Source organism: Magallana gigas, chromosome 4, assembly GCF_963853765.1.
Source record: "Magallana gigas chromosome 4, xbMagGiga1.1, whole genome shotgun sequence".
Classification (NCBI taxonomy): Eukaryota; Metazoa; Mollusca; class Bivalvia; order Ostreida; family Ostreidae; genus Magallana; species Magallana gigas.
In genome coordinates this window covers 1,315,260-1,338,097 of record NC_088856.1, presented here as the reverse complement: position 1 = coordinate 1,338,097, position 22,838 = coordinate 1,315,260, and the positions used below count along the sequence as shown (strand labels likewise).

Genomic DNA, 22,838 nt, shown 5'->3' with positions numbered 1-22,838 from the left:
GGTATATTTGACATATTTACCCTTATACATATATTTAAATAATCAACCCCTATTTATGATCACCGGTAAATTAATTAATTAGCCTCAAGATTTTACTCTTACATACATGTATCGTTAATTTGTAGACGTAACATCTTTGAAACCCAGAGCTAGGAAATAATACTTTGAAAATGAATTACAAATGTAAATTAACTTTTATTCACTAGACTTATCGTATACTCGTACATACTAAAATTCAACGCCTTTAGAAACCCTGACGTGCACCTGGGCACACGACACACCTGTTGTGTATATCTTGTATATTCTGTGTTAGTTCCAGGGGTTTTCTTAAGTTGGACAAACAGTAGACTTTAATTAGATATACACAAACATGCACCTGGGCACACGACACAACTGTTGTGTATATCTTGTATATTCTGTGTTAGTTCCAGGGTTTTTTTAAAGTTGTACAAACAATAGACTCTAATTAGATATACACAAACGAACAAAACTATGTCTAGACAAACAAAGCAGTAATATCCTGCCCGATATAACAAAGGCAGTTGAGAGTCTTTTCATCTTTAACATGTATCTAGCAGATCTAGAGTTAGAAATTATGAAAATTGAAAAAAAAAATACAAACCTTAAACCGATTAACAAATTAAATCATGCATTTTTGGTTCATTATCTTTATTTTGTTTAATAACCGGATGAACTGAGAGAGAGAGAGAGAGAGAGAGAGAGAGAGAGAGAGAGAGAGAGAGAGAGAGAGAGAGAGAGAGAGAGAGAGAGAGAGAGAGAGAGAGAGAGAGAGAGAGAGTGAGAGAGAGAGAGAGAGAGAAAGAGAGAGAGAGAGATTTTTCACCGATTAATTTATAATAGGAAACAAACATACTTTAATTAGTTTTATGCACATATTAAGATACAGAGACTGCGCTAATCCCTACAATAATTTTGAAAACCCCAAAAAATTATAAATAATTTTTTAACGGCAATCTGTGTCCATCGGAGCGGTGCTGATGATAGCGATCTGTGTTTAATGGAGCGACGATTAAAACCGCCTGGAACACCCTCCCCCCCTTCCTTGGAAATTATATTATCACTCGGATGACCCCTTCCATCTCTATAAAAGAGCTTTTGCATTTAATATATGTATTTATTGTTCAGCTTGATCAATATTGACTTAAAGGCAACTTAAAGACAGTGTAAAGGCAGTGTAAAGAGAGCGTGAATGCCACTTAAAGATGCTTAAAGGTGGCTTAATGGTGGCTTAAAGAAGTTTGGACATTAAGGACCTATAAGCACTTGCTTAAAGGTGACTTAAAGGTGGCTTAAAGGTCGTATAGCCTTTAAGCTCCTTTAAGTCACCTTTAAGCCACCTTTAAGGACTTGCTTAAAGGTGGTTTTTCGTCCTGTGTATTGCATTACGTCACAATCCGGTAGTATGCTTAGCTTCACCATCAATTTGCGACTTACATCTCCGTAAAGGTGATAACTAGTAAGTCAAAGATCGCAAAAGTGAATGTGAATATAGCAAATTAAATTCTTTCATAATTTTGAGTAGGGATTTGTTTTGTACTAAGTATTATATCGGTAGCTTACTGATCCATACACCTTCGTATTATTAACAATTACATAATAAATTAATAAACATTGCATCAAAATCCTTATAATAGGACGTAAGGAATTAAAATGCTGTAAATTGCCTAATATCACACTGTTCCCCAATGCATAGTTTACCCAGCACGATTAAAAATAACTATCAGGCCTATGATTATATGTCTCTGTTTTGATTGACAAGTGGGTACCCACCCTATCCTTTAATGTTCCTTTTTATTCGTTTACTAAAACCATTTAGATTTTAAAGACATACGCTTTTCGGTATTGAATTAATCATGAATTAATTAATGTTTAAAAGGTCTCCAACATTATCGATAGATCTAAGCAGAAAACTGAAACAAAATATGTTTTTACAGAACCATTTCCATAAGGACTACTGAATTTTGAGATTATAGCGGTAAAATATTGACATTGGATCGCATTTGCATGCATTGTATTCTAATATGTAAAGCCGGCAAAGCGTACATAATTACAAAAGTTTGCACAAAAAACATTAGTTGGTATAGTTTAGACCAATGTTTATACTCTATTTTGAGTGTCCAGTTCTAATTTCTACAAAATTTTATTTCCAATAGTTTTCGCAAGGGGTACACATTTAATTTTTAATATAACAAATATTTTATAATGCAAATGGATACATAAAAGAACCGGACATCAGACAGTGCCAACGTAAGTCTTCTCCCCAAGGATCAAAGTTACATCTTATAAATCAAGTATATCTAAGTTATAGAAGTATAACAGTATAATAAGTACATAATATAAAAATACACTCATAATATAATATAAAACAGGATATTGCAACATTAATGAAATTGGAATAAATGGGGGGGGGGGGGGGGGGGGGGGAGAAATTCGGAGCAATGAGAGTACTGAAAGACCAGTATTGAAAGTTTTAATTAGTAACTGTCCACATTTTTTTCGGCTTGCTTAAAAAGTGTCACATGTCTAGCAATTTATTCAAAAATATTAAAAATGCACATTGGGATATTTGCATTTAAACACTGTAATTGATTTTTTGATATTAATATGTTATAAACTCATGAGATGTAGATCATAACAAAGGGGATATGAGGAAGGGGGTGTTACCCTGCAGCTACCCCTTGTATTGGCCAAATATAAGTAACCCAATAAACCAAAGCTATATTCAGTCAATGCCCAAATATACCTCGTGTGATAATATGTCGTTTTAATGCATTGTTACGTCATATTTTTGCCTCGTTTACGCCGTGGCGTCATGGTTTCAACTGGAGATTTAACGAGGCCGGGTCTAATTAGTTCTGCCCTAGATTTTTTAATGAAATTTTTTACCTGAATTTCTACTGATATAATTATTATTTTAAGATTAAAAAATAAGACATTTACCACACCGTTTGTTTAGGGGGTCATCTCAAAGTTTGGTAATCTTTAACAAAGGACCCTATGGGATTTCGCTTGAAATATATCAATTTTGCACATTTTTTTAAACTTCTGCCCTAGGGATTTTTTTTTTCTGTTCTACATATTAAAGTTATTGCTAAAAGGCATCAAATGGTCAAACAAAAAAAACCTTTTACCTCCTGGTTTGTTTCAGGGGTCTTATCAAAGTTGATTTTTGTATGCCCAATTTCCCAGTTTTGTCAGATAATGGCTATTTTTTATTTGACAAAGGCGGAAAAGGTGATCTTTATAGTATTATTAAAGCCTTCAGACATATTTAAGTAATAAAAAAATATATAACATCACATATTAAGGGTCATTAATATAAAATACATGGTTACTGTCTTGAAATATATGAATTAAGCTATATTTAGGCGGGTTAAGAAAACGTGACAGAGGGTTTGGCCTGCTGAACCCTCTTCACTTTTTCGACCCGAGCCCAAATATAGCTTATACTTCGAGACAGTTATGTTTATTCCACAATATAACATTAATTTTACGCATTAAACGAGCCATTTTCAACAAATTTCGCTGAATATCTGCAGATAAAACTATCACGCCATGGCGTCAAACCAGCAAAAAGATGACGTCACAATACAAATGAAACGCTGCGCGAAAGCGTGCGTACTCGTTCTGTACTCGGCCTCGTTAAAGTGAAATCTGTCGAAAATAGCTCTTTTGTGGCGTAAATTGTGATGCAAAATTTCATGATAAACACAACAAATAGTAATGTTCTTGAAAAGTCGGCAATAATTGAGCTTGGGTAAAAAATATTTGTACCCGTGAATCCATAGATTTTAATATTATCAAATAATTTCAAAATTTTGAAAAGCACGAAGATAGCCTGACCTTATTTTACATATGTTTTTAGGTAATTGTTATGTGTATTCGGTGCCACCAATTTTTTAAGCTCTTGTATACATTGTTTGCACTAAAACATTAATCAAATTTCCATACATGTATCTACCTTTTCAGGTTTTAAAATACACAATCACAAGAGTTTTCTGACTATTACTGAATGTTGAAAAAATTTAAATATTTCCCTTTATGAATTATACATAAATATGCAACTTTTTTATGTTAATCCAATTTATGTTAACATTTTTTTCTTATTATGCTTTTTATTTCTAATTGCATAATTTAAGTAAGGGTAAGCTTTATCTTGCAGATAGCTAAAACAAACACAATAAAGGTATATCGTTTTTTGTATCATAGTGGTAAAAAACTGAAACAAGATACAAAATATGAATTACTCATAAATTCTACAAATCATTAACAATGTACATAAAGGCAACAAAAACGTGACACTATTAAATTTGAATATTAAATAAGCTAATGATAAAGAGATTCAAACTTAATTTAAGATCCAAAATATGAAGTTTGGATACAAATGGGTTTCCAAAGAAAAATTGTTACAAACGTACGTTTCTTTAAACATAATTATTATGACAATAACAGTATTCTATACTTTTTAGAGAAAAATAGTTTGTTTTCTTAATATTGCAAATATAAATATATCAACAGGTACATATGAATGAATATTCGGGCAAAAAATACATCAAAATACAGGTTAACTTACAGTTTGTGGCAGCATAAAGACTGGAGGGTGAATGTCCTTGTGTGGGTCACACAAGGAATCAACAGAAAGTGGAAAATTAAAACTCGAAATGAAAATTGAAAAAACATGTAACTCTAGATAATGAAAGGAAGGACAACTATTTGAGTAAGAGAGATAACTCTTTGATAATATTGAACTTTAAAAAACAAAATATACAAAAATTTTGATAAACATTACACATGTTGTTTATTTTTTGCAATGTTTTTAAGAAAGAGACGCAAATATTTTTTAAGAGTGCTGGATAGTCGTGGCCATTTTCAGACTATATTTACCTTCTTTAAACAAAGAACTCTGTATATAAGAAATTGTTCAAATTCTAAAGATAAAGTATTTGGATTTTTTCTTTACTAAATCATAGTCAATGGCAAAATATCATCATTTAAGAGTGAAAAGCAGGTCTAATGGTTAATTAATGGACCCTCCAGGATATTTATTATTTTCATTTCATGAAATAACTAGCAATTATCCTTCTTAGATAAGATGAGTTTTGCAATCTTAGTTTTGATTCTCTTCCTAATATATATTCAATTCCATGCGTGCTTGTGAAAGTATTAATTTTGAAGTGTTTAAATAAAAAAATAAACCAATCTCCTAATATACATGTATATTTGATATATATCAGTAATTATCATATATATATTCAGATTGCTCGTGAGACTAAAAAAGCATAAAATTAGATAGCCAAAAAAGGAAGTAAAATCATTATACACTATAAATTGACATAAACAGTGCGTGATCCTCCATAAATGGAGTTTAAATTTCATTGCAAGTAGTCCACCTTTTGTAAGCAATGGAACAAAAACGTATGGCATACGTACGACCAATAATTATACTTATTGCTTTTCTTGTGATTTTCTCTGGAGCACAGCCCATCTACAATCCTCAGGACGAGTGGTCTAAGTGTGACAACAATCACCAGATTCTCAGAGAGATCAGGAGGGACCTCAATGAACTGACACACCTAATAACACAGTTACAGAACAAGGAACTAGGACTGGGTGAGTATGTTTGTCAGAAATGTTTATGAAAATTTAATAATTTAAGTAATTTCTGTTAAATCTTTAAATCCAGTGTGAACCATGAAAGAGAAATCATTTCATTTCTGCAAAAATGCAGTTAGCCTGTTCTCTCAAGCGCGTGTTATTTGTGTTCTTAAATCGAATATTTGTTTTTCGATATTAACATTTTGATAATTGTATTTTGATATGAATATTTTAACTACGTTGAGTAGTTTGATGAGCATCGTAGGATAGCTATAATGGTAAAGTTCAATATGATGTTAATGTAATGATAAACTAAGTCAATGATGTTACTGGTGCTATGTATGAGATTTATTTGTTTATATAACTGATGTCAAAGTTGATGGTTGACTAATACTAATAATGACTGAATTTTGATCATAATTGAAAAACTAAGAATGAAACCATAGATATACGACGTTGTATTTAAAAGGGTTCGACGGGTGATTTTAAACTGTATTTATCTCCTTTAGAAGAAGAGCTCTATATAAAAATATAGAAATACACCAATAGAAAAAAAAGTAAATTAAGTGAAAATGTCCTTTTCTAATTAATAGTGAATAGATAAACCAATTTTATATTAAATTTTAAGGTAGATTTGATATTTACTATATTGACCATGCAGCCTCCATAACTTGCCATTTGACTTGTATATACCGAAAAGTTCTTCTCGTCTTCAACCAAGTATCCGGTGTCCCGAGTCAAATGATATTTAAACAGTTTTTAGCATTTTCTCTTGCCTGACGTTTTTGTTTGCACATATATTACACAAGAAATCGTTCCATTTCTAGCATAGAAAAGTCAGATCTAGAACAACGATATAAGCTAATAATGAAAAATAATACCAGAGTCTTTTTGAAAACTTTAAATGCGATAGCTATTCATGTACACAAAAAACAAGATAAATATACCTGGTAAAACCAACATGGAAGAATATGCATATACCAGGCAAAATCAACATTGTTATATATAAAGATTGTAATTTTATAAATGAGTTTGATGCATGTATGTGTCATAAGGACAATTTATTAAATAACCGTTTATTATACTCCACACGCGATTAAACTACTTGAGGAGGGATGAGTGTAATTGTATGCTCAAAGCAATGAGACGTACGTGAATTTAAAAGCCATTCATTTCAATAATAAATATTTCATGTTAAAAACACTGTTAATATCACTTTAATTCAAAACAAACTTATTTTTAAACCCGTGTTAATAATATTAATTATAGTTTCTACTAATAAAAGCCCAACAAATCAGTTATTGCTAATTCAACGGGTCTAACAAATTTGATGTTAACCCGTCTGCCGGGGGTCCAAAGAAAACTGTTAGACAGCTACGTCACAGCTAATTATTATACGTATGATCTAGACTCATCGGAAATAGCCGAAGAGCGGTACCACATGAGTAGTTGGTTGTTTCTCTAAATTTTACAAGTTTACATATGTACATGTAGTAAAGAATCTAGAAAAACAGTTATTGACTGGGAATCGAGCAAGGGAAGATTTGTTTGACCGTGAATCGATGGCAGCATTTGTGTCATTTCCAACAAATCTTAGGTTGTCCTCTAACCAGGTATAGGCAACCTCCGTTTTTTGAAGGATAAATTTTATCCTCCAAAAATGGAGGATAGATGTTTGCACCCCTGCTGGATTTTTCCAAATGGATAGCACTAAACTCTGTTTATACAAAGATAGTTAACTATGCCAAGAAATATATATATTAGGCAGGATTTGTTTGTCGATTGTTAACTCTGTTTATACAAAGATAGTTCACTATACCATAAAATGTAATTATCAGACGATTAAAATAATCACTCTATGAAGCTGTCATTAATTGTAATTATTGATAATATTTGATATATTTCTAAGTTAAAATAATTGTTATGGTAGTTTTAAAATAATTGTTGTGGTAGTTTTAAAATAATTGCTGTGGTAGTTTTAGATATCATTTTGATGATTAGATTTGACAATGTCTTTTTGTTGAGGTATACGTTTTTTATACTGTAGATTCCTACTAAAACGCGAGGATATACTTTTAATTTTCGGACAAACTAAATTACATAAAACTTTGATAAAAAATTTGGCGTTCGCGATTTTATATTTTCGCGATTGGATGGGAAACGGCTGAATCGCTGAATAAAGAACTCGCATAAAATAAGGAATCTACAGTATTGAACATTTATCAATGTTTCTAAGATTAAAAAAATTACTAGTACTTTGTACATGTAACATGCAGATCAAAATATCCATTATGTCTAAACGCGAATAAGTTCAAATATATTCGAAAGAGGAATAAACAGCACCATTTTGTGATTTTATTTACATGTACATGAAACAGTTCTAAAAGTCTCGGTCATTTGTAAAATTGAGCACTGGTAGAACAAATACGAACCTTTAAATAACGTTGTGAAAATACTATACATTGTATATTCCATATGGTCTGTTACTTCAATTTTTCATTTAAGATATGCAGAAAATTCTTTGAAATATATCAATGATATCTCCAAAAATATATTTCAATAATTTCACCCAATATGAAATGCGACTTTCCATATATGGTAAAAAAATATTAGCTGCCAACTTTGAATTGAGCTATCCTCCAAAGACCTGCTAACCTAGTAAATACCTGTATAATGTAAGCTCGATCACTATATGACATGTTTTAAATTGACATTGAGACACCTTTGCTCAGAACCTGTTACATATTTATTCTACCTTTAATGTGACATTTGGTGATAAGGAACTGTGTTTATTAGTTAATTATTTCATGTACATGAAGAATCATTGACAAACCAAGTGAAAATAACGTCATTTTCACTTGTTTTATGTACTATTCATATATAAAAAACTCAACAGTTGAAGTAGATTTTCTCAGTGACTGTCGCGTCGTAAATGATGACCGCACTCAGCCCGGGTTTTCTATCTTTTTCGGTTGCTTCTGCTGCATTTATTTCTTAACCTATTTTCACTTTTGTTTATTCTTCAAACAGTCTTGTCAATTTGTAACAAAAATTAAGATTGTTCACTCTGATATATAATAAATCATGAAACCATTTTGTGTAACTGGAATCTAATTTATTTAACTTCTTACATTTGAAAGTTCAAACAATGTGACAGGTCGTACAGAGGATGACTCTGATTATATTACATCCCCCCTTTATAAAATTTAAACATTCTGATTTATACTTAGCTTATCATTGTGTTAATTGAAGATTACAATGCGATACATGATTAAGTAAATTCAAATGAATTGTACAAATAAAATATTGTCAGATCTAGTGTTCATTATTGTCCTTATTGCAAATAAGACTGACCAATATTCAGATTGACTAGCAATACACTGACTAGTGTAACATTTAAATAAACAACATTAAATAACTAAACATTTGAGTGTTGTCAGGCATTTGCTGACAACATCTTGAATCTGTTTTTTTTAATTTCTGGCCAGGACACTTATTCTCGGGCTCTTTGTTTGCTCTTAAGGATCCCTTGATGAGCCCCAATCCTGACGGCATGACTGTACGCTCCCCACGATAGAGAAGTCCATTATAAGTAGCTCATCACGGAAGTCCCAAAATTAGTCTTGGTATAAACTTAGAAAGTTAGGCTAACACACCAAGTACTGTCTTTAATTTCGCTCTGTCTTCTCTGGGTCCTTCATTTCAAGAATTGCTTTTACTCTGCCTCCTGATGGTTTAAAGCCCTCTCCTGTGAGACGATGGCCAACGTAATCAACTTCCAGTTTTAAAAGTTCACACTTGGCTGAGTTAAACTTCAATCCGATGGTCCGGGCTTTTCCAGTACCTTTGTGATTCGGTCTGTATGTTCTTCCAAAGTTTTTCCGTGAATAATTTGTAATCTATCACGATCTCTTCTCCCACTTAGCTGTCAAAATGAGTCACCACATCCATCTGAAAAATTTCACCTGAACATTTCAATCCCATTGGACTACGAAGAAATCGGTATCTTCCAAAGGGTGTGTTGAATGTTGTTAACATAGAGCTGGTCTTAGACAATTTGATCTAATTGTAGCACATGTTGACATCTAAAGTTGAAAAAAAGTACTTGCTTCCATACCATATGGTTACAATATCATTAATACTGTTCATTGGATAATGTTCTCGCTTACTCGACTTGTTGATATTGGTCAATGCAAGTTCACACGCGGTTCTTTTTCTTCCTTACATGGAGTTGGTTCTGTTACAGGAGATATGATACCTCATCAAACTAAGTTGTCAAACTCATGCTTACTTGATCATTAATTGCTACTGGAATAGCTCCAAGTGCGTAAATGACTAGTGCTACTGTTTTGTCGATTTTTATTTCGTATTCGCCAGGAAGGCATCCAATGTCATATTCAATGACATATGCATAGTCTTTGTCCAGTAGCGGTATCGACATTGACGCTGTTAACTCTTCCAATCAGGCCAAAAAGAATGCCGTCTTTTCTACCAATTATCTGCAAGGGCCGAGGATTGTCAATCACTTGGAAACTAACTCGTTTTCTGTGCCCTTGTCTTTGCATGGTAGGCTTATCTGTCCACATGATTTAACTTTGGTGCCCACACCATTGATAAAACGTTTCTATCGCTGATTGGAACAATCGAAGAAAATTTCTCTGTACTTGTGTTGTATAATGTGTTGCACTGTGCATCGCTGTCAATGTTCAAAGTTAATTTCTTGTTGCCAACGTCAAATATAACTTTCCAATCTGAAATTCGGTTGCCTCTGAATTGGTATCTGTAATCACAGTCCACTCATCTTGTACTGTGCATTATTTAAACATCTCTTCTAGCTCTGAGTTGTTCTAAGGTGTGTTGTCTTCCGCGTAATATACTCGCGAACGCCGTGGATAATGTCCTCTTCTTCTGAAATGCTTGACCTCACAATACTTCTTAAAGGAGCATGGTCACAATTTTTGTCAAAATTATTTTCCTATTTTAATATTTACAATGCTTCAGAAAGGCATTTTTAATAGGCAACCGAAATTTGAGTGTCATTTGTTGAGTTATAAGCGAGTTACAGAGCTTGCAATTCTTCGCTATAAAAACAAAGCGTTTGTTTACATTTTGACGTTGAAGTAAAAATTTCAGTTTTAAACCTAAACCAATTGTGTTTACCGTTGGAACTGTTTATCTATGCTTAAATAAATAAAAGGATATACAAATCAGCTCGAAAAAGATTTTTACTGGTATATTGAACTTATGTAAACAAAAAAGGGGCACGAGCCTTGTTTACATGACAAAGAATTGTGAGCTCTGTATCTTGCTTATAACTCTACGAATGACTCTCAAATTTTATTTGATCAGTGTAATATAACTGTATATATTTAAAAAGTGTAATATTGGTGTGAGTTATTCACCAAATGGAGAAAGATCAGCCGAGTTTCAGATGATAAACATTAAGGCACTGATGACGGAATTAATTTTAGATTAATTATAAATGTGACTAGTTTTGGTACAGAGTAAAATCATGCCATAACATGTAAACAATTACATATTTTTCCACCGGAACCGAATTACAAAAAAATAAACATATATAATGGTTCTTCAATCTTTAAAATTGCATATGGTTTAACGTATTGATCACTCCATATTTGTAATCTATATTAGCTTTAATTAATAAGTATTGTTGCAAAAATTAAAATCAGTTTGAACTCGTCCCATCAACAGAAAGGGTTATATGCACTTAGTTACGTAACTCCAAAAATCGCTCCAAATATTAAATCAAAGCAAGAATATTTTAACCAATCAAAATATTTGTTTGTTTTCTGAGATAAAGGGCCTTTAAAAATTATCTACTGAAATGAACTTTTTTGTACTCTTTACTTTTGCGTAGATTAAATTCATGTGTTCTACACGCAGTTTCTGAGTTGAGGCTTTAACTTGCAGTAAACTAATAGACAGGGTTATGCGACACTGCCAGAAAACCATTTCCCATGAAATTTAGTATTCACAAAGTTACCTGAAGGGGAAATCACGTGGTCAATGATAATATTCAACATGGCTTAACCCTTCGTTAGAAAAAAGATAGTGCGAAAGTAAAAAGAAACATTTTTTTCTACTTTCAACCATGAGCGCATGTTTGTCTATTAATATCCTTTTGACACAACTTAGATAATGCAAACATACAACCACTGTTAAACGGAGAAAAATAAACAAACATGCCGTGATAACATATGCAGTCAGTATAACAGTAGGCATCCTCAATATTGTGTGGAGATTCAAGAAAAAGTGATGACCCACACCTATGAAAACAGATTCGTACTTGGTAACAACATAGTTTTTTTTTTCATGTAATTACATACAATTGGAGTTTGGAGGTTGACAATTCCTGCATTTGAAAGAAAAATGCTTGTTTTAAAAGCTTTTTCTCTCGCAACTACCGCATGTCATTCTTTGACCATATCTGATGAAAATTCCTCTCTTAACTTCTCAATGAAGAAACAAGCCACCCCATATTAATTCCATTATGGGTCATTTAATCCATTCGAAGAGTATTGAATTCATTCATACATATAAAGTCTTTCAAGTATTTTTCAGTATTTTTTCTCAAATAAAAAGCAATTTCTTTGATGACTAAAATAACCATAAAGGATATTTAAATTGAAACCTTATAAATGATTAAAAACGTCTTTGTATTTCAGTTAACAATGTAGCTTTCTATGCAATATTGACGTCACCAGTGACAGATAGTTACGTCATATTCAACAATGTCAAAACCAATGAGGGCGCAGCTTATGATAAAACATCGGGTATCTTTACATGTCAATCTAGTGGAACATACGTCTTTTCCTGGACCATTGCCAGCAAACAGCATCACCAAACAACAGCTGATCTCCTCGTTAATGACGTATCGGTGGGATCTACAGCTACATACCCTCGGGGGTCTGAAAGCGACGACTTCAAAGGGTCAAGCACTGGGTTCGTCGTGTACGACCTCCAGGTCGGTGACAAGGTCAGAGTCATCCTCAATGGAACAGCTATTGCGGATTTTTCTACATTTTTGGGTTGGAAACTACAGCACGGTATGACTGTAAAATCTTTCTATTCTAAAGAAAATTATTAATTGTTGGTTATGCTGTCACTTTCAAATGTAATCATGTTTTGTAGACACCCCGACTTTTTATGCCAGAGCCTCTACCAATTTGACAGCTCCTGTTTCTCGTGATAGTGGATACAAATTTCAGACCGTGTTGACCAACAACGGACTAGTGTATAATCCGGACAATGGCGTTATCACTATTCCAGAGACAGGGATTTGGGCTCTCACAATCTCTGTGGAGGTCAACCGTAGTTTTGACAGTCTCTACGTAATAGGGCGATCTCTTTCCAATCCTAGGATTTATGTACATTCGGGAGAAGACACGTCGTCCTCTTTGGTGGTTCTGACTTTGTCGTTTGGCGACAAGCTACACTGGTATTCTTCGTACAAAAGCACTATTCTATCTACCCGTTCATCTATTTCCGGATGGCTTATTGGACCAAGTAAGTTTACATGTACAAAAGGTACAAAAGGAGACATTGAAAAACCAATAAACAATACTGCGTACACTTGTTCATACTCAATTGTATTTATTATTTCCAATTTTGAAACCATTTTTGACGAAAATATAGTAAATAGATTGAAAGGTAAGAATATTTGATCACATAATACTGGAGGCAAAGGATTTTACATTTGTTCTCGAAAAATAATAACTGACTATGAATCAAGATCGTCTTTGATTTTAAAAATTGTTATAAACTTAAAGGTTGTTTGGTGTCATCGTTGTTACATTGGTTTCGTTAAACAAACAATATTCAAAGTTTTCTATTTTTTCATCAAAAAAATCTGTGTCTGTGTTAGCAAAAACGATGCCAGAATAATAAAATGAAATTTTATACAAAATAAAACAGATTGCCAAAAATATGTATCCAATAAATATTCGTAATCAAAATGAGATACAGTGATTTCATAAATATACAATAATTATTAATTGTCATGGGTTTCGTTGTTCAGATGATTTACAAAGAACAAAGCACAGTTTCAAACATATAAAGTGATTTTTAAAAAATATCACGAACAAATTTAAATGTAACATTTATTTACACAAGAATACCAATAGATTAAGTATTTATAAATAGTTACCCGATAAGACTTCCACAATGGTATTTGTGGCGTCATAAACAGTGCATTTTCCCATATTTTTTTGAACTCTGCAGACGACAATAGAAAAGTATGTCCGCAGCTTTCGTCCACGATAAAACTCACATTGTAGCTTTATCATGTGCTATCACATAAAATATATTAATTTTATTCTGGGCAACGGTTGCGTACACATTGTCTTGGGAAAATGTGCTATTTTCATCATTTTTGACTACATCTTAGAAATATGACAAAATGTTATTATTCCTTTTCAACAACTTTTGAATTTTAGGGCAATTATTAAAAGAATCTGTACCTTCTTCTTTGAAGAAAAACTACAGCTTATTTTCCTCAACTTTGTTTTTTTTAAATACAGTTCAATGAAAAAATAAATTTTGTGCATGTACTAAATGTTAAAATCTTTTATTGAAAAGAAAATCTCGCAATTGGCTGTTAAAAGATGTTCCGAAACTTAAAAATTTATATCATATTAACTTTGAAATTTTATTAACATCATGATGATTTTGAAAGACAACAGTTGTCATTGAAATTGGAGGTAATTTTATTTAAATAAACAGTGAAAATAACTCATACAAAAGATTATGCACATGACAAAGAAAGCGTCTTAACTATCTAGCATAGGCATCGGAACCGCGGGTCTAGGGGGCCTTACCCCCTTTTTGCAAAGGTAGACCTAACCATTAGGCACATAGCATCAGAGAGGGGCCGGTCCCCATCTTTTCTCGCAACAATCATAAACGGATTATAGGAATTTGATGAAAAAAAAAATTGGCCCGATGTCGAATTCCACTATCCCACACGAGTATATAATGAATAATTATATTTTGCATAAAAAAATGATGTCTGACAATTTTCTGCTATTTTATTTGAAAGATGACTTTCGGTTTATCCCTCCGCGTTCTTAAAAAATGCAAGTAAAAATGAGAGCATGCGACAGTTTATTTAATAAAACATATGATGAATTGTAGTAACTAATTAAGCAAAACAGTTAATAACTGATAATGTCAATCAACCATTTTGCATTTGCTTACAGCAGACAACGTTTGTTTACATTTTAAACCGGCGTAGTAATACACAGTGTCGGACAGAAAAATATCACACTGCTATCTCAGGTGGCAGGGGATAGTTTCGAACGAAAGATCCGGTCAAAATTTGAAATAAAGGGAGAAATTGAGGTTTGGCTGGTTATTTGAGGGGGATAAATTGCAAGAATGTTTATTGCATTCATTTTGTGGATAAAAGAGCTCATGCCCATTTCATTGATATATGACACTTTAATACTGGTAGCACTTTTCATCAGATATGGAATGAAAATGCAAAACTGTGGCTTCATTTTCACTTTCGGTTTTGAGCATGAAAAGTAAGGTGAATTCAGAACACAGAATGTCACTCGGAAAGAAAGTGATTGACCCCCCAATTAATTAGTAAATATTTGCATGGGTAGACATTAAGCTACAAATCCTGTGATAGTTCATGGCAGTTGCTCGGGACTGGCTTAATTATGAATTAATTATATTAGCGATTAGTGATATATTGAGAATTTTTACATTTCAAAATGTGGTGTTATCATTATTTTAAAAAAACTATATGGTATTTGCAGTAAATGATCTGTAATGTCTCTTGAAATGTTCATTCGTTCAATTTATTAAACTTTTAATTGATCATTTTCCAATAACTTATGTATCCTTGAAACTGACTTTTTTAATCTACGAAAACTGATGCACACGGATATTGATAAAGCCTCTGTAGGAAACAGTCAATTTTATTTTCAGGAGATTACATAAATCCATTGTACTACATTTTCTATCATAGAGTTGACACACAAAATTTGATCCTTTTAAAAATTAATATCAAAGAATATATACAATTTAGTGTCCATGTGATTTCTATTTCAGGCAACGCGAGACCGACATTTATGGCTTCTTCTGACTCCCCCACTTCTTCATCACCTGTCAATTTTACCCGGGAGTACATAGACCAGACAGATTCGCTCTTTGGCTCCGAGTTCCGAGCTTCAAAATCCGGTGTGTACTTGATCTTTTGGAATACAATTGCTAACGAAATGGCTGTAACAACACTGCTGGTCAACGGCAAAGAGGCAGGAAGAGCGGTCACGCGAAAATCACAGAACTCATACTCAGATAACGGATCTAATCTCGCAGTCTTACGCCTTCAGAAGGATGACGTCATCACTTTTGAAACCAATTCGAGTTCAGATTATGTATCCATATCTAGTTACTTTTTATTTTAGCCAAACCCATGATATCTGATGGCTTGTTACCTGACAACTTTAAAATTTCAATAAATGATTGAAGGAAAAGGGTGTAAGTTAGATTAGATTTTTTGTTTTGCCTAGGAATGACACTTCTATCTGCATTACTGGTTTGTCGCTCTGGAGCATGTAGAAAAATAAAGACTTTTGTACAACATTAATGCGTTTTTCATTAAAGTTCTTTCCAATGAACAATAATTTTGGACCTCAACATCAGATATTGTGTTTGCCTGATTACTGATCTACTGTCCAGCGGGACTGATCTTCGACGAACATATTTCTGTTGGCAATCAGTAACCAACGAAACAATATCCCTCCCATTAATCAGACCTCCTAAATAACAAATGTTGCATCCTCTGTTTATTTTCGTGTGCATAACTCTAGATTTCTGAATGTTTTGCAAAAAGTTTATTCTAGTGCATCATTTACTCTGCATCTTTCCGTGTATCCATCTAAAAACCTAGAGCATATTAGAATTTTTCGCAAACTTCACACAAAACATTAAAAATTCCTACGGAATTGATATCGTCTTTATATCTTGAAGTGGTTGGTGGAGATGCCGCATCACATTGTCTTAACCGAAGGGTTAATCGAGTTTGGGATCGAAAGACAATTTGAGTAGGTATAAAGAAAATCTTACAAATATCCCAGTTCTAGACATTTTTTAAATCATGCATGTGTGCAGTCTTTGACTTGTATCAAGTCCTCGTTTTTGGGAGTTGATTTTACTCAACTCTTTTATGCAGTTACTATGGTAAACCGGAAGTAAAAAACTGTTTGGACCTAAGCACAAATCATTACCGCTAACGCTAACGAAACATAGTACTTGAAAATAATCGAGAAATTTGATATAATGTATTTCAAGGAAATTTACTAATAAATACCTTACAATAGTCAGATTTTTAATAGTATGAACAATTTAGATATTTTTCGTAGTCGTATGTATTCCTACGCCAGAGTTCGATAAGAGCGGTAGTTACAGACTATCGAATCCAAGGATACAACCAGTATATATTGGTGTATACTAGACAACAATATCATTTGTTTGTTAAACATTGCTTTTATATACTTTTCTGGAAATTTTGATTACTGATACATAATAAACAATAACAAACTGTCCCAAATAAGAGATGGAATCAGGTGCCTAGGATGAGTGGGCATTCCCTGTCCATCTAGTAGAGTGTGATGGTGTTAATTCTATCTTTGAATTTTACACAACGTGATTCATATGGGGTTGTTCGTCTTCACCTCGGATTCCTTGTCGAAAAATCTCGATAACTCATATCGGAAAACCTGAATGTGCGTAATTATTTAAATACAGCTAAGAAACTTCTTGCCATGCGAAAAAGATATGTAGATGTCAAAATAAATAACAATCAATAAAATCAACTCTCGTCAGTACTTCAGAACTTTGATTATCAAATTGTAATGTGTCTCTCCTTTTTTTGCTAAGACGATGAATATGTTATGAATAAGATTTCCTCTGACGCATCACCAGGTTCATAAAGAGTCATTGTTGTATACGTCCTTCAAGCCATAACAGAAAATTTGCTCGTACATACTTACTATCGGTCTTAAGGAAGAAGTCTTCTCGTTATCAGATCTACTACTTCATGAAATTTTGAAACAATATCAGAATATCAATCAGCTTATACTAATGAATTTGAAAAAAAAAAATAGTTAAACTAAAATTCATTTTGCTTGGACCAAATCTCTTCTAATTTTTTTTTATTTTAAAGATATTTCGATTATTTTTTTTTGCTTCCAGTATCAAAACATCTCTAATTTTTACAAATTATGAATAACTTATTAGAAGATATAAATTGACAGAAACGCTAATACATTGAATAAGAGAGAAAAATCCGATTTTAGTTATTTTTTTCACACAAATCTATTTGTAGATTGAGCGCTTAAAAAAGTAATAAAAATGTCATTTGATAAGCAAATCATATCTTAAAAACGTATTCTGAAACCCAAATATCATATCATTAGTTCACATTAGTTGAAAAAATTCATACATTAATGTTATTGTTTTTCATATTGCTAAATATTCTCATGAATCCACAGCAATGCTGAGTTGCAAAAACATATGTCATCTGTTTCATATTTGGATATTTTACTGGAAATGATCATTAATGGTAACCTAACAACAAAAGTTTATGATAAACGCGATGACTTCAAATTTGTATAATCAACTTTTCTTACTTATGGAGCAATATACCTTCATCACCTGCATATAGTGTTTTTGTCTCTCAGTTAATTTGATAAGCAAGGCCATGCTTTTCGTATGAACAGTTTCTTGTGAGCAATGGAACAAAGACCTACGTATATATTCGTACCACCAACATTCCTTCTCTTTGCCTTGTTTATGATGTTTTCTAGAGCACAACGCATCTACCACCCTCAGGAATAGCCCAGTAATGATTGTGAAAATGACTTCCAGATTCTAAGAGAAATCAAAGACGACATCAATGAACATGGTCAAACACTTACCGAACAAAGAACTAGGACAAAGAGAGTATATTTTACGGAAATGATTATGATATCTATTGACTTCAATATCAGTTACCTTCAAATCCAATTTGAACCAAATTGCAGTTAATACGTATCTCATATTTATGCTTGTAGAATCTAAGCATTTAATCATTATCTTTTGAAAGATATAGTCTCATAACTGTAACGGTTTGGCATACAAATTGAAGAACGCGCGCTAGCGCGTTATGATAATTTGTTTGCCCACACCGTTGCAGTTATGAGACCACATCTTTCAAAAGGTAATGATTCAATGCTTATATTTACGTTTTTAAACATTCATTTCCTTCCCACAAACATGATTTGTTTTTAAAAAGCTCTGACTTATTCAACGAGTAATGCAAAATTAACGGAAGAGCCATTGGAACAGCCGAATTATGCTGACAAAAATAGTGCACAGCGTTTTAAAATTCTAATAACACACTTTTATTTTTCTTTCTGTGGTTTAATGAATTTACTTTTGGTACACTATTAAATTAATCAATTGAATATTTACATCCATGAAATATAAATCAGCGTAAGTATAATATCAGGTCGTGATCCGGTTTGAAGTCGCGAGAAGAGTCAGTTCATGTTCAGAATACTGAATGTATTAATATTCCTACGGACCAGATTTGGTGATTGGGTCTTCGGCGTTATGCGTAAATATCACTCAAATCAACCAATGCAATTTAATAGAGGGAAAGAAAGTAAAGGTAAATATAGCTTAATCGTAGGCAAAATGCCCCAAAATATAGACCTTTATAGTGATATTTTGATATAAATATCTTAAACTACGTCATTTATGTGGTGTGCATTAATGATAAAAATTGAGCCACTCACTAATTATGAGATGAATCTTCTGCGAAGTTGCAGAAAAATACATATTTAATAGATGTTTTAGAAGTTGCTTGTGATCCGACTGTCCCAACATACCATATAAATTAGACATTCCGAGAATGGCGTGACTTACGTATCGATGCAAATATATTTCACCATTTCCATCTATAATTAAGATAAACAATTATTTTTTATGCAACCAAATGAAAGTTTACATCATGTCTTTAAAAACAACGTGAAATTGGCGATGTTGTAATAAAGTGATCAAACATTTATAGTAATATTTCTTATTATGTGTTGCACAGTTTCCCAAAAACAACATCATCATTTGTATGCAGATTATGAGCAGCAGTGTTTACTTTTCTTGTTTTTTTAATTCCATTTGCATCTCAATAAGAACTAGATTATTATATCTAGATCGAGATATATCACAGAAGATCTGCCTATAAAAGTATTGAGTTATCACATATATAGCAAGAAAAACATTGTGTCAACAAATCTCCAAACTGGATGGTAAATCTAAATCTACAAAATATAATGAATTTATTCATGATATATAATTTTTCAAAAAACAGACCATGTTGATTCTAAGTCTTAGGTTTTTAATTATTACAGGCACGAGTATGTTATAATTAGTAAATCTGTTAGCTGTCTAACTTTTACATCCTTTTTATTACAGTTCAACTGTAAGACATGTTTTTCCCAGTAGTTGAAGAAAAAGAGGAATGTTTCACATTTGAGTAATGAAACTTGTCTTCAACATTTTTATTTGAATAAAGTGCAACTGATGCAAATACCTAGTATTTTAAAAATTGAATAATATATTCTACATGCAGTCTCATTTAAAGAATCCAATTTACAAAGCATAAGTTCTTCCTAAGTATAATAAAAGAACATGTTAATTTATTGTTACTTTATGAAATAAAAACAACAACATGCAGTTGTAACGTGTGCGCAATGCATAAATCAGAAATAGCAAAAAGCGACTTTCCTAATTCTTAAATTAGTTTCACTTACAAAAAACACCAGTCGAAACGATTAACTTTTACATATTTGAAAGATTACATACAAAACACACAAATGATAAACAAATACAAAATTAATCGATCATTACAAAGTTTCATATTTACTAAGCTGACTGCCGACAGAGATTACAGGACAGTTCAATGGAACAGTTTGCACACGGACTGATAACACTTCACAAAGGGATCACAAGTTTAGTTCACAGAAAAAATAACAAAAATGCAGTTCATAGTAAGTTCACAAGCAGATCCGCACGGAAAGTCCAAGTTACCGGATTACTATAGATCGAGCGTCTTTCCTCCTACACCCTAGCGTGTCTCTTGTCGCAGGTGACAATTCACATCCTCTCGTGATCGTTATGACGTCACACATAAAACAGCGGACACAAACGTTAGAATACTCTGTTTTCTGTTTAAAAAGACAAAACTGTTATTCTTTGTTTCTCAGAAAATACAATTCAAATGACATGATTGTGGGCTTATAAGAGAATTGTATACGGACTTTTCCAAAAAATTTTCCTCCGATTACGACAAAGAGCACACGGCGGGTGTGACCGGTCAGCAGAGGATGCTCACTTCTCCTAGGCACCTGATCCTACCTCTATCTATTTGGAGGTCCGTGTTGCTCTGCTTTGAATTTGTATTTCGTCTTATGGATTTTTTAGATGGTTCACGATTTGTTATTGTCATTTATTCATGAGTCTTTTAATTGCGAATTCCTTTTGTTTTCTTCAAAAATACCTTCTTATTAGTGTGTCGATCTACCTTACCAGTTTCATGCATTTTGCTGTTTATATCACATCTTTGTAGATGCAGGTCTTATATCGGCGTGTCCTGGTTGTGTTGAAATTATCAAATTTTACGCACTTGATTTAAAGTTAAGACAAAAATAACAACAACTATAAAGGTCAAGGCACATACACGGAAATGCACGAAGTGTGCAATCAGGTGTAACGGACTTGAAATGTTTATACCCGTGTACTGGTGCTTATCTATAATGTTAAGCTCAACGCAAAAAGAAAAAAAAAGGAAATTTTTCTACTCCACTAATGACGCAAACAGCGATTAATCTTATATAGTACAGTTTGGATTTCATTCAAAACATCACCTGCTGTAAGCAATGGAACAAAGCCCTATGGTCTACGTCCGACCAACGTTGCTCGTTTCTGCTTTTCTTTGGATGCTCTCGGGAGCACAACCTATCTACCATATTCAAAACCAGTGTTCCAGTAAGGGTTGTAAAAATGTTTACCAGGTTCTCAGAGAATTCAGGAGCGACACCGATGAACTGAAACACCCAACCAAACAGTTGTAGAACACAGAACAATAATTGGGTGCGTGTAGCTTTCATATTTTTCATCATTTCATGTAATTTACCTTCCATGTAAAGCACCAAATAAAGAAATTATTTCTTTACAATAAAAAAAGTCTGTCGCAAGATATTTATGCTGCACATTTAAAAGATTTTTAATAAAAATACACATACCTTTGACAGAAGTGCAATTGAAATCGATGAAAGGGAAAATTCCCAAGATAACTTCATTCACACATTATCAGTTTTCCCTCGTAAAAATTCACAGGAACGAAAACAGATTTCCTACGGAGATTTATAATGGGGAATGCTGGCATCTTTTCTCCATTCGGAAGTACTCGGGACACCTCGTGCAATTTTTCAACGTTATCATCCGGGCGTCTTCATCTCTTTAGCAATAAAAAAAACCCGTAGACTTTTTATTTTTAGCCGTGTATTGATACCTGACAAATTAGAGGAGGCGTTTCAAAGGGGAACTCTTGGGATTTTTTCATACTATTGAATGAACATTGTTTGAACCAAGAGGTATTTATAAATATCGAATAATGTAAGGAAGTATGCGGCAAAAATATCTTGGGACAGACTATAATAAATGAATGAATTTTCCCCACTAAACTATGAAATGCTTGAATAATAGTTATTGTGTACACCTTTGAAGTGATGATATCCGTATACTAATCAAATTTACCTGATCACCAAATTTTTTTATATTAACAAACAAGATCTACTTTCATTTTTGATAAACTACCACATTTTAAATTTAAATAAAGAGATTCTAGGACTTCGTGTCAAAATGATAACTTACAGTGATATAATATTAAATGATATCGTAAATATTGAATATATTCATCTGAACTTGCTTTGAAAAATAAACAAGAAAAAATACGCGACAGATTTCAAATAAATAAGGACTCCAATTCGTTTCTTAAGTCTGAGACAGTAGCTGTGACGAAAAAGGAAACCGGAAACATAATGGCGGAAAGTTTATACCATGTGTTGACTCCTATAATGAAATCTTTTTTAAACAAACTTTCCACAACTTTTTTTTCCAAATCGTTTTTATACCGTTCATATGAAAGA

The 22,838-nt window shown here is 32.7% G+C and overlaps 1 protein-coding gene across 2 annotated transcripts in view; it reads left to right on the top strand.

Moving 5' to 3' along the window:
- The window catches only part of LOC117681968 (uncharacterized), a 76,789-nt gene extending 60,559 nt beyond the window's left edge, over positions 1-16,230 (top strand). The window contains exons 1-4 of one of the 2 annotated variants that reach the window (XM_066080837.1): positions 5,359-5,631; positions 12,303-12,683; positions 12,769-13,143; positions 15,697-16,230. In XM_066080837.1, the coding sequence (XP_065936909.1) occupies positions 5,424-5,631; positions 12,303-12,683; positions 12,769-13,143; positions 15,697-16,052 (1,320 nt within the window). In that variant the 5' untranslated portion in view covers positions 5,359-5,423 and the 3' untranslated portion in view covers positions 16,053-16,230. Of the gene's footprint in view, positions 1-5,358; positions 5,632-12,302; positions 12,684-12,768; positions 13,144-15,696 lie in introns of those variants that run through there. The other variant, XM_066080838.1, reaches the window with a different exon arrangement.
- Positions 16,231-22,838: the final 6,608 nt, after the last annotated feature.